The 12,849-nt window shown below is 42.3% G+C and overlaps 1 protein-coding gene across 38 annotated transcripts in view; it reads left to right on the forward strand.

Moving 5' to 3' along the window:
- The window catches only part of celf2 (cugbp, Elav-like family member 2), a 229,144-nt gene that overhangs the window by 43,843 nt on the left and 172,452 nt on the right, over positions 1-12,849 (forward strand). For all 38 annotated transcript variants that reach the window (XR_015035066.1, XR_015035069.1, XR_015035067.1 and 35 more), the window contains exon 2: positions 3,960-3,995. Coding sequence is in view for 14 of the 38 variants with exons in the window: in XM_085769349.1 (XP_085625475.1) it covers positions 3,960-3,995 (36 nt within the window). In the remaining 24 variants the exon portion in view is untranslated. The remainder of the gene's footprint in view (positions 1-3,959; positions 3,996-12,849) is intronic.

Consider the following 12,849-nt stretch of genomic DNA (forward strand, 5'->3'; position numbering starts at 1 on the left):
ACGGATAAACGTCCCGTAACGACCTCGTGGTCTCCACAGTGTCAACAAGTCTCAGACTCAAACAAACAGTCTTTGTGTTCAACATGGTGTCAGTGTGTAGTTGTTGTCGATCCGGTGGGATTTTAAATCCATCCACACACACACTGGATTATTGCAGCTCAGGTGTTATTCAACTAAACAGGGTGAGATTTATTTAACCCTGCTGAGGACAATTAGATGGCAGATATCATTATGTTTTGTGCTGTAAAAACAATTGATGTGAAAATGTTCAGTGACACAAATTACAAAAGTGTTTTATTATCTAAGTGGAGGAAATTATTATCAACACACGTAGTGATTTATTCATCCATCAGTTTATCTGGTTCGCCCACACACTTTGATTGACAGCTCATCTCTGGGAACATCAATGTAAAAAAACAAACAAACGGTGCTGATGAAGCAGACGGAGATTCAAAAAAAATCTTAATATGAACTCTTTAAAGGTACATTGTGTAGGAATTACTCCCATCTATAGCAACTCAATCGTATTTTTCATGCTGCATTCACGTTAGGGCTGTGCGGTATACGCAGTATTTGTGGTAGACAGTGGAAAATTTTGCCCACGGTAGAAATTTGCAAATTCAGAGCTTATCGGAACACTTCAGTTTGTTGATGGGGGTGATTACTGATTGATGAAAAACATACTTTTGGTCGAAATAATCGATTTTCGTGAATAGATAACAGGAGAAGTTACACAATGTCCCTTTAAATTATCTTTTTCTCAGGTTGGATCTGATTCACACTCTTCTATCTTTTTTCAAACCCATGACTCGAATGTCAAAAAGTCGTGTCGCTCTGGATACGTCAGGTTTCATCATCCTCGGCTAAATCCCGAGCTAAGTGCATGAGGAGGAGGAGGAGGAGGAGGAGGAGGAGGAGGAGGAGGAGGAAGAGGAGTTCCTTATGTTTTTTTACTGCGTCGTCTTTTTAGTGTCATCGAAGCCATAAAGTTAGTTTAATGAAGTTTTATAACTGCATCTGTAGCTGCAGCAGAATGTGTTTTAATGTGCAGCTTAATAAGTAATAAAGTTCAGCGTATATATATATATGTATGTAGATTCAAAAATATGAGGGAGGAGTGTGTGTGTATGTGTGTGTGTAGTGGAGTTTTATGTGTAGTTTTTAAGTGTGTGTGTGTGTGTAAACCTATGAGTGCGAGCAGTGTGTGTTTGATGTTCCATTTACCCTTTTTCATAATTCATGGCAGTGGGAAAATGGACTGAAGCGGAGGTGGCTATTGTGTGTGTATGTGTGTGCAAATGTGTGTGTGTGTGTGTGTGTGTGTGTGTGTGTGTGTGTGTGCAGCAGGATAACAGGATGAGCGTTCTGTGGTCGGAGATGAAACAGACAAGAGTGTGTGTTTGAAATGCAAAGAGTGGTGATAGCGGTGATTGGCCACTGTGTTGAGGAGGAGCAAGGAGGTTTTTCTCATCATTTCATCATAATACACACACACAGACACACTCTCTCTCTCTCTCTTACACACACACACATGCACACACACACATTCAGTGGTTATTAATGACAGTATTGTTAATTCATTATTATTTTATTTACCTCTGTGACATAAAACCCAGGCTAATTCAGCACAGCTCTGAGCTCGAGGGGGTTTTGTGTGTATCTGTGTGTTTGTGAGTGTACTGTTTGGCACACACACACACACACACACACATCTAATGGTGGGGCCTGGGGACCAATTTATTTACATGCAGTGGAAGAGGAACTGAGGAAAGGATAAAATAAAACAAAAAAAGGGGGGAAGGAGAGAGAGAGAGAAAGAGGAAACAGCAGGGAATTATGGAGAAAATCCATCGAAACACACACACACAAGTTTCTCCACTGTTCCCAAGGACGGACAAGGCCGATTTACTATGTAGATGGCTCAGTGTGTGTGTGTGTGTGTGTGTGTGTTGCCAGCGTCTTCTGTGTTTCCTGTAATATTTCCAGAAACTCCCTCTCCTTCATCCGCGCCCAACTCTCCCACTTCAGACAAAAGCAAAACTCGAGTCGCAACGAGACAAAACGTTCACATCAGAAAACAAAACCAGAGCGTCGTCTGCGAATGGTGTAATGATGTAATCGCAGTCTGGAAACGTTTCTGTTTAATATACAGTACATTGATAGCCTAAACTTCTTATAACCCCATCGCCATAGAAACAGGACTGCGTGTTCGTCAGCATACGGCAAACAAAAAATTTTGATTTTGGGAGACCTCTAGTGGCCGTAGTTATTATGACACAAAGCAAAACAATTGCAGTGTGTGGATGGTTCACGTAGCTAAAGCCTTACGGGGAGGTCGGGATGGGTTACCTCTAACTTCACTGATGTTTCCTATTGTAACTATCGAGGGCTTAGAACCAAAAGGGCGTAAGTGACATTTGACAAACTTTACAGGAGAGGCAAAACAAAATTTTGACCAGACTTCAATCAACTGTATTCATTAACCCTATACCACAACATTGCAACCACAGACATGCTTATATGAATGAGTATTTATGTAATAAACTTATGACATATTAACACAATGAACATGTTCTTAAACATTTTAAAATCAAAAAAATATGTCAAAAACGTCACATACGCCTTTTTGGCACCAAACATTTCCAAGTCTTCTAGGACATATTGGGCGTATCTGCTGAACAATGCATTGAACTGATTGAATAATTAACACTTGAATAAGTAATTAATTGTCATGTACCTCATTCATTAATTATTTTAAAAGGGTCCTATGTTCCCCGCTGCTGCTGGTCGATGGACTCTCCCTACTTATCTGGACTCTATCCATCTATCTGGCCTGTCTAGCCTATACCTGGTCTTTTTACTGTACTAAACTTAACCAACTCCTGTCTTTATTGCCTAAACCCAACCAATGTGACAATTACACTTCTCACTCAAAGTCACAACTCAACCTCTCACTAAAAAATAGGCAAAAATCTGCAAAGTCACAACTCCACTGCAGGTATGGGACAAAAAATGGCATGTTGCCCTGGTCTTTTTGGGGAAAAGCGGGGAACATAGGACCCTTTTTCTATGAAAGGGTTCTATGTTGCCCAGTCACACACATAACAGGTACATAGGAGCTAGGGAACATAGGGATGACCCCAGTAAGGCTCTCAAGGCATGATTCTGTCTTACTGTCATCACTCTTGTGACGGCATACATTCAAAAACAACTCTGACTCATCTTTAACTTCTTTTAATATAGGATTCATCAGTTTGTTTCATAATATTCATCAAAATCTTTTCTGCCTCAGACAGTTCCATGTCTGCAGTTTTCTCAGCCATTTTCAATGCTGTTTAAGGGCAACAACTACGCTTACGCCCTTCTGGCTCTGAACCAACATGTGGGTCCAACATGTATTTAGATGTATTTTTCAGGGCCAGAAGGGCGTAAGTGCACTTACGCCCTTCTGGCTCCAAACATTACTCACATTTTTGAGTTAGGTCTTTATTGTTTTGTTGCTTTATTCAATACAGTTTGATCTCAGATGGGTAATTTTGGCATCATTGGATAGAGCTCATCAAGACCTTTCTTTTGATATATAGAACTCATTTTCGCCCAAAATGTCACTTACGCCCTTTTGGTTCTCACCCCTCGCTATGACAACAGTGTTCTGCAAACCTTAAGAAACCAAACCTTGAACCTTTGGGTAAAGGTTAATGTGTGTTTATTGTTGTTACTGTGGCAGCGAAGATCTGGCGTGTCGTCGTGTTTTTTTGTTTTTTTTAAGCGTCTTGCTGCACCTTCAGTGTATTTGTGTTTCATTATTATAATGGGAACAATAACAAATGTTTGTTTTACTGGTTACTATGGTGACAGCAGAGTGTCATCAGCATAAAATTAGACACTAAAAGAATAAAATTGTGTTTTTTATTTTGTTTGCAGCTTTTCACTGATCCCTTTTTCTTCTTGACTTGCAGGCAGGACGCCAGCGACCTCTCTGGAGCGATACAAAGGTACCGTGATGCTTCTTTTATTCTTTCCTCCTCTCGCTCTTTCTCTCTCTTTCTCTTTTTGCCTTTCACCCCCCTCGCTCCTTCTCTTTTCTTCTCTTTTCTTCTCTTCTCTTCTCTTCTCTTCTCTTCTCTTCTCTTCTCTTCTCTTCTCTTCTTCCCTTCGGCCTCATCCTCAATGAGGCGCGCAGTGTGTCTCCAGGCTCCAGGCCAGAGACCTGACTTCAGACTACAACAGCGGAGAGCAGAGGAGAGCTGTTGGCGGTGATTTTGGGTGGGATAACGTAGAAGGACAGGACAGGACAGGACGCAGATGAAACGAGGTGGCGGGTAAAGACAGAGGGAAAGAGAGAGAGAGGAATAAAGGGAGAGAGAAAAAGGGAAATTGGAAAGGAGAGATGTGATGCGGCTTCAGATCTACGACCGGGGAGGGTCATTAAACTAAACCCTTCGGCGACAGAGCGGCAGATCAAGCGAGGGGAGGGCAGAAGGGGAGAAGAAGGTTTAAATAAGGGCCGATCCTAAAATAGCCAAAGACCTATTTCTCATCTGAGGCAGAGTTAACAGGAAAAGGACGAATATCCTGCCCTGAAAACCATCAATACACCCCCCCAACCCCCCAATCCTCCCCACCCTACATGGTGAGAGCGGAGAGAGGGACACTTTTTCATCTCTACGATCCATTTAACATCACAGGAAGAGTTACAGTGCAGCTGTAATGCTTTATGATCGGGATTATAGTCTTACTGCCGCGGCGCTCGTTAAATATCACTACATCAGGTCGTAGGAAACCGAAGGTGCAACTGGTTGTCGAGCAGAAGCCCCAAGAACATCAGCAGGTGTGTGTGGATGTTAATGGGATCGGGTCGAACTTGAACCTCTACTACTCAGTGTGTCATGTCTTTGGGCTGTTGTTGCCTCTGTTACAGCGTTAGGGGTTCATGATGTCACAGATGTAGAGTTTGGACTCTCCTGGTGCGTTTAAGGACACTGCGAAATGTGGCTAAGCGGAAACATAAATATTGTGCAGAGGAAATGTGTTGGGTAAAAAACAAAAAAAGAAAGAAAAAGACAAAGGTAAGGAAATGTGATGGATTACCTTTGTCAAGCTGGTTTTTAGTCTCTGTGAGCAGCTTTTCATTCTGCAGTGAAATGAACTGAATCTAATGGCTCCCTGGAAAGTAAGAAATCCATTTAAAAACTTTTGGCGTATTTGGGGGAAAATACTCAGCGGTAATGTAAAGAATATGCGATTTTAATGGACCGGATCATGTGCGACCACTGATGTCGTCCCTTTAAGTAACTCGGCAGCTTTATGAAGTTCATTTTATTTATGTTTTATTGTTTTTTTTTGTTTTAATATCAATTTAACCTCTAAATAAGCATCTTGGGTGTTTTCACATCATTTCATCTGCATCATTTCCTCATAACAGAAGTGGGTGATATTGATTTTGAGAGGAGAGTCCCAGTGGGCTGAAAGCTAAAAGCTAAAAGCTAAAACACCTGATGCAGGTAAAAGCAGCAGCTCCCATAATGAAAACAACCTCCAGCAGCAGATCGAGACGACGGAGACGAAGAAGCAAAACACAGGAGGGAAAGAAAGAGACGATGACTGTGGCTGTGAATAATTAGGCAAAATAGTTTGCTTTTGTTTTTCTCTCTGATTGGAGAAAATAGGCGAGGCTGTGACTGTCGCATGAGCTCACGCACACACACACACACACACACACAAACGATGTGCGTTACACACTAATCCGCCACACAGCTGCGTCATTCTGGAACGTGTGTTTACTTCCTCTCTGCCTCCTCCTCCTCCTTCTCCTTCGCCGCCGCTGCCACCATCACCACCGCCGCCGCCGACCCCCCACAATCCCCTCCAAACACACACACACACACATATATATATACACACACAAAAATAAAAACACACACACACACACACAATCACACAAAAGAGAACTGGGCGTATAATTTGATCCTCTGCGCTCTCCTCCTCTAATGAAGCTCTCTGGCGGTTTGACTGACACCCGGCTCGTTATTTAAGCGTCTGTTTTGGGCCGGGAGGAGGAAGAGGAGGACGAGGAGGAGGAGGAAGGAGGAGGAGGAGGAGGGGGTGGATGAGGAGAAAGAAATAGGAAAAGTGGAAACAAGGGAGCTGGAGGAGAGAAGGGGAAGGGGTCGGGATGGGGAGAGGGATAACAGGAAGACAGGAAATGAAAAGAGGCTGGAGTGATGGAGTGAGGAAGAAGAAGATGGAGGAAGAGAGGATCACAAGAAAAGAGGAGATGAAAAAAAGGAGGAGTAGATTAGTAGAGAGAGTGGAGGAGGGGGGGGGTTAAATGAGGAACGGCAATCAAGAGAAAAGGGAGACAGTTTGGGAGGAGGAAGAGTTGATGCCGGAAACAGGGGTGATAAAGGGTGTGAAGGGATTGTGTGCATGAGTGTGTGTATCAGTCTCTGTGTGTGTGTGTGTGTGTGTGTGTGTGTGTGTGTAAATGTGTGTGTGTGTGTGTGTATAATTGCAGGTCTTTGTGCTGATAATGTTCTTTGAAGGCACACAGCTGATAATTAGCGAGCGTGGCTCCGCGGATGCCTTTCAGCGCTGGTCATTATAAGCCGCAAACCTACTATTGGCTCTGACATGACCTCCCGAGACAGGGAGAGGACGCACGCACACGCACACACACAAACACACACAAACACACATGCACGCACACTCCGCCCTCGCATGAAAAAGAAAAAAAAAAATACACAAATCGGCACAAACAAGTGTTGATTAGTGTATGAATAGCATCAGCTCACAAGTGGAACAGATACAACAGCTCTCCAAAGGCCTCAAGTTCCACTTTGGCACGAGGGCTGCAGGTGTGTGAGACGCACACACACACATGCACGCACATGCACGCACATGCACGCACACACATGCATACACTTCCTGTTTACAGAGCCAGACACACATACACAGACAGCAGAGACTATAATTACAGGGATTCACACAATGTGGCGTCCCGGTACGCTGCGTCCGTTATTGCCTCCCCGGTTGCCACATGACAACAGCTAGCGGTCCCCTCGCTGCAGCTCGAAACTGCTCGTCGCCACGGCGCTGCTCCTGGCCCCGCCCCCTCCCATCTCCCTCTGCCCCCCCCCCTCCCTCCCTCCATCCCTCCCTCCCTCCAGTATTCCCACATCTGAATATTTATGAGGCAGGAACTAGAAGAGAAGGAGAAGACGAAGAGCAGTGGCTGGAGTATTTTCCTCTTCTCTTCTCTCGACAGTGACAGTTATCAGAGTTAAAGGATCCTTCCTGAGCTCTAATTTATCCCCCAGTGAGGAAATGTTCGACAAGAGATGCAGCGGAGAAGATGTGCGTTTTCGAAAAAAAAAGAAAATATAATAAAATAAAATAAAATAATCTCTCCCAGTCAGCATAACTGTTCAAAACCTGCAGCGTCATTTGACAAGTGAGGAAGAGGAGGAGGAGGGGGAAGAGGAGGAGGAATTGGTTCACGTTGCCCAGTTGTGCAGGAAGTACAAAAGACAAAATGACACCGTGGGTCTCGGTGTCGACGATCAGGAAGATGACGCAGACTTTTGTACAGATACACAATGGTCATCTCCCAGGCCTGAGCCTTCTTTCTTTCTTTCTTTTTTCTTCTGGGTGTGAAAATCAGAACAAAACTTTTCTTTGTGTCGAAGAAAAAGATCACAACGACTTCTTCTTCTTCTCTTCTGTAGCAGCAGGTGGAGACTTTAAAGGGATAGTTCAACATTTTTGGCAAATTGGCCCATTGCCATAATCCCTATAGTCATAGCAGTAGGTTTGTTACCTTTAATTGTCGGTGCAAGCTGTTTTTAGAACGGCGGAGCAGAGCCGCGAGCTGCTCAGAGCTACGCTACGGAGGCTAATGGGATTTCTTGGTTTCCCTCATCAAACTCATCAAATGCACAATCCAACAACTCCAAAACGCTCTGGTGGACAAGTTGTGACCTGCACATTCACCACGCTATGAGATAATAACAGAACGTTACCAGACAGAGTTGTTTTAGAGGGAAATTCATGCAAAACCACTGATGCGCGTTGCCTTCAGGGACAGTTTTTCAGCAAGCAGTCTCTGTATTTACCTCGAAAATGTTGAACTATCCCTTTAAAGGGCATTGAAAGGGTGAAATCATTCAAGATTTTATTTCAAATTAAAAAAAAACACACGAGGTCACAGTTGACAAATACAAAACGAAGTGTGTCATAACCAGTGGAGCTAATGGGATTAGTCCTGTATCTAAAAGTGGAGCACTGGAGCTGGTTCTTGACCTTGGGGTCAGAGTGTGTGTGACAGAATAATCTCAGTTTGACTTTCAGCTGCGCTCATCATCGTATATCTTGTGTGATCATAACACAACGGGTTAAAGGCCCCATGTTGTGTAAATGTGGATTTGCATGCCGTAGTGTGATTATAAAGCAGCTCTAGGTTCTATATTAATACTGTGAAAGTATCAAAGCCTCAGTCCACAGAGAAATGCACACAGCCTGTATTCAGAAACTGAGCCTTAAAACCAGCCGTCAGGACTTCCTGTCACTTTGTGATGTCACAACAAAGCAGTCACAACTCTCATCTTTTACTTCTTCTTATGGATCAACACTTTAGATTTGAGACTGTTTCTCCAGCAGATAGATAGTAGTATAATCCCTCTCTGATTTATATATTGTGATGTTGAACATGCTCTTTTTTTTTTTTTAAGATAGTAGAGGTGAGATTTTTGTGAATAGACCCTTTAAATGCTTAATTTCCTGTATTTTCTCACCTCGTGTCTCAGCAGGAAAAAAATCTCATTGGGTTTTTTTTTAATTGTGCGAGGCTGCGCTGGTGTCATGCTCACAGTTCATCCATTTTTCATCTAAACACATGAATTATGAAGAAGTGCTAATGGCGGGGAGGGACAGTGGGGGGAAGAGGAGGAGGAGGAGGAAGAGGAGGGTTTGTCAGCAGAGGGCTGGACCAACGTTTAGGGATCTTTTCTTCCTTCACCTCCTCACTATCTGTCCTCTCTCTCTCCCTCTTTCTCTCTCAGGAGTGTTTTGATTCACTCTGAGTGACACAGACTGACACACACATGCACACACACACACACACACACACACACTGGGTGGCAGGTGAACATGCAGTGGCTCGGGAGGGGCTTTACTTCAGTGTGTGTGATTCAGACCATTGACCTGGAACACATTGGGTACTGAGAGAATAAAAACTATTACACACACACTCTCGCACACACACACACACACACACACACACACACACACACACACACACACACTGCAGGTCTCTAAGCTGCTGATGCAGATCCTGCTCTAATAAAACTCAGTGATAATGATAATAATGTTCCTCATCATAAGTTTTTCTTTTGAATCATTTTATATTGTTCTATATTTGATACTTATTTGCACTTATATAGTTAACATATGAGTTACTATATGTCTTTATTTATCTTTCTTTATTTCTTATAACATAGGATAACATTACTTTTTTCTAATATATTCTAATTGTCATTTAAAAAATATAGTTAATAATTAGTTTCTTCTTTATATTCTTTTATTTTTGGTAGCTTGATACATTTTTCCCATCCATTATTTAGTTCATTTTATTGATTTTTAAACATTATTATACTCATACTTCATTTTTATTTTATTATTTTAGTAAAATATGTTATAATTACATCATGATAACAACAGAAAAAAGTCACAGAACATGTATTTTGTTCGTTGTTTGTCTTTTTTCTCATACACCACTTACTAGTATGTTTTCTATTATTTAATAATAATTCATAATAACATTATTGAACAGGCTTGATATTTTTTTTCTGTGTGTGTGTACTCCCAAGATGGCGGCAGTGACAGACGTTACCATGGTAATCAGCCACACATTCTGACACAGCTTGTAAATCAGCCACACACACATGTACACACAAACACACACTTAGTCATGTTCTGATGAGAGGGGATTCATCCAAACCACCGTCACTACTACACACACACACACATACACACACACACACACACACACACACACACACACACTCCCCCTGGGTTTTCTCAGATAGTGGAGTGTTTCTTCTTCCAGCTGATGCTCTCTGAGGGGAGGGGGAGGCAGGGGGGAGTCGTGGGTGTGTCTTCTTCACATTCCAGCGATTTCCCCCCAAAAAAACAAAAAAACAAATATTTATTAATAAAAACCTTGTTCTTTATTATTGTACACTCACATTTCGAGTGTACATGCGCTCGGTCTTTACAAGCAACTTGTACCCCAGCGGAAACCTTCTCTGCCGCCGTAATTAATCATTATCACATTCATTTTGGAGCCGTTTGTATGATTACCACACCAGCAGCACTCGCCAAAATAAAAATAAAGAACAGAAAAAAGGTTTCTTTTCTTTATATTTTTTGTTTTATTTGTTTTATTAAATCACTTCTGCGAGTAGAAACCTGTCGAGAACAAGAACGTGACGTGGAAGAATCTGTTTCACTCACTTTTACTCGTTTCCTCGTCTCATTGTTTTATCTTTTTTCCTGTATTTAGGCATTTGTGTAAGTGTGTGTGTAAATGTGTGTGTGTGTGTGTGAGGCTGGGGGAACTCGGTGTGACGTTTTTTTTTTTTGTTGGTTTTTTTTTCCCTTCCTCTCTCTCTTTTTTTTTTTTTTTTTTTTTTTTTTTGAAAGGCTCCAGATGGCTGAGAGACAGGTGAGCCAATTAGCGAGTCTCACTACACAGCAACATCATCACACCGGCGGAGCACGACAGCCAAACACACACACACACACACACACAAAAAGACACACAAAAACACACACACACAAACACACACAGCTACATTCCACATAACTCCGGCGTGGTGTTAACATCGTCCGTCAATAACACGCCGTCAGTGTTGCTTTGGATATGAAATTGATTTTACAATATGTACCAATGTTTGGGGAATGATGACAAATGATCCTCTAATTTCAGCTGCTTATTAGGGCCGCGGGCAATCGCACCGGGCACTGGTCCCAACAGCTATGAAATAGCTGCAGGGACCAGTGCCCGGGCGAAGCCCGGGCACTACTGTTATTGTGTGGATTTTTTCTTATTATTTTTCATCTTCCGGACGCTTTTTCGATTCGCATCTAGTCCTGCAACTCGAAGAGTTGCAGGACATATTATATATCAAAACGTGCGGCTTGATCGGGATCGCTGTGCTATTACTTTTCTCAACAGTTTACGAATTTTTCGCGACGTAGTCGCGAAAAACTGCGCAAAAATTTTGCATGTAAGTCAATGGGACGGGCGGAAAAAAAAGAGCGAAAAAAGACCAATCATTGGAGTTTAACAAACGTCTACTGCTCAGGCATACTTTCACCTAGAGAACTCCCATTATAAACTTTAAACAGTTAGACACAAGTCTTGTGTATTGTCGCAATTACTCCACGTTTTGATAGGTCATGATAGTTTTTTGATCAATCCCTGATTCAATGACCATGAGGATCAATTTTGGAGAAGATATTTATGAGATTTAAATAATGGGTGTGGCTATTGCATGGAATGTTCGTGTCAGATGTGCGTGACATCATCGGTTAGAGTGGGAGAGAGTGAAGAAACATTCTGTATTTTTTTCTGGATAAAATTGCCACCAATAACGGCCACAATTTACAGCTCTACAGACATTAATTTTTTCAGAATTTGTAAGACAAAAACTTGTTATCTCTCATGTCATGTGGCTCAAAAATATCAGAGAGACTTACAGAACTTACAGAATCCAGCCTCTGAAGTGCGGCCACGTCTGTCCCTGCTCCTCATTTGAGTCTCAATACAAATATTTTCTGAGAGGAGCAGAACAGCCTGATGGTTTTAAAACTGCCAGCGTCGCCAAAATTTTTACTGTAGAAAACACCAAATCGTAACCGAAATTTTCATTAAGTCCTTAGAGCAACGTTGATCTTGTGTTTTGTTTCTGATAGGAGTTACCGTTTTGTTCATGCTAAGCCTTAAATGATTGAGACCGTTTTAGAGGCAGAAAATGGCTGTTTTTTCTCCACGTTTCTGTCTGTCTCAGCCTGCGGGGGGGCCCCTATCGCCGTGGTAACCTCTTTGATCCTCAGGCCAGAGCTCGTTAACTTCATAAACAATCCACCACTGGCGCTCGTTTAAATGTTTATATAACACAGACAACAGCTAAATCAGACTGACACAGGATGCAGCTACTAACTAACTATGTGTCAAGTCAGTCACACACACACACACAAACAGACTCTGAGAGCCAGAGCCACTTCATGTGATGACAGTCTCACACAACACACACACACTTAAACACACACTCAAACACACACACACTCACACACACACACATACACACACACACACACACACACACGCGAAACACACAACACACAACAAAAGAAACAGAATCACACACACAGACTCTAGAGCCAGCTTCATGTGATTACAGGTTACACACATCACACCCACACACACAAAACACCTTTCATGTGATTAAAACACAGTTAACGTGCCAAATCAGAATTTAAACTTAAACCGCATGATTATTAATCTGGTATTAAAGTTAAACCTTGTTGGTGTTCACACAGGAAGACACACACACACGACACAAACACACGACACACACCACACATCACTGTTAACTCCTAATGTGGTTTACAGCTCCTCCATATCAGTTGCTTTATAGAAATATGATCATGTGTCTGTCGGATCAAGCTCTGTCTTGCGCTTAAGATCGTGGGTTTGATTCCCATGTTGACAGAGAGATGGCAAAATCGGCAGTTAGCCCCGCGGCCCATTCAAAATTTTCCCGTGAGGAAATTTTCCTAGTTATT

This window comes from Trachurus japonicus, chromosome 23 (genome assembly GCF_045865225.1).
Source record: "Trachurus japonicus isolate A0001 chromosome 23, Traja_1.0".
NCBI classification, from domain to species: domain Eukaryota; kingdom Metazoa; phylum Chordata; class Actinopteri; order Carangiformes; family Carangidae; genus Trachurus; species Trachurus japonicus.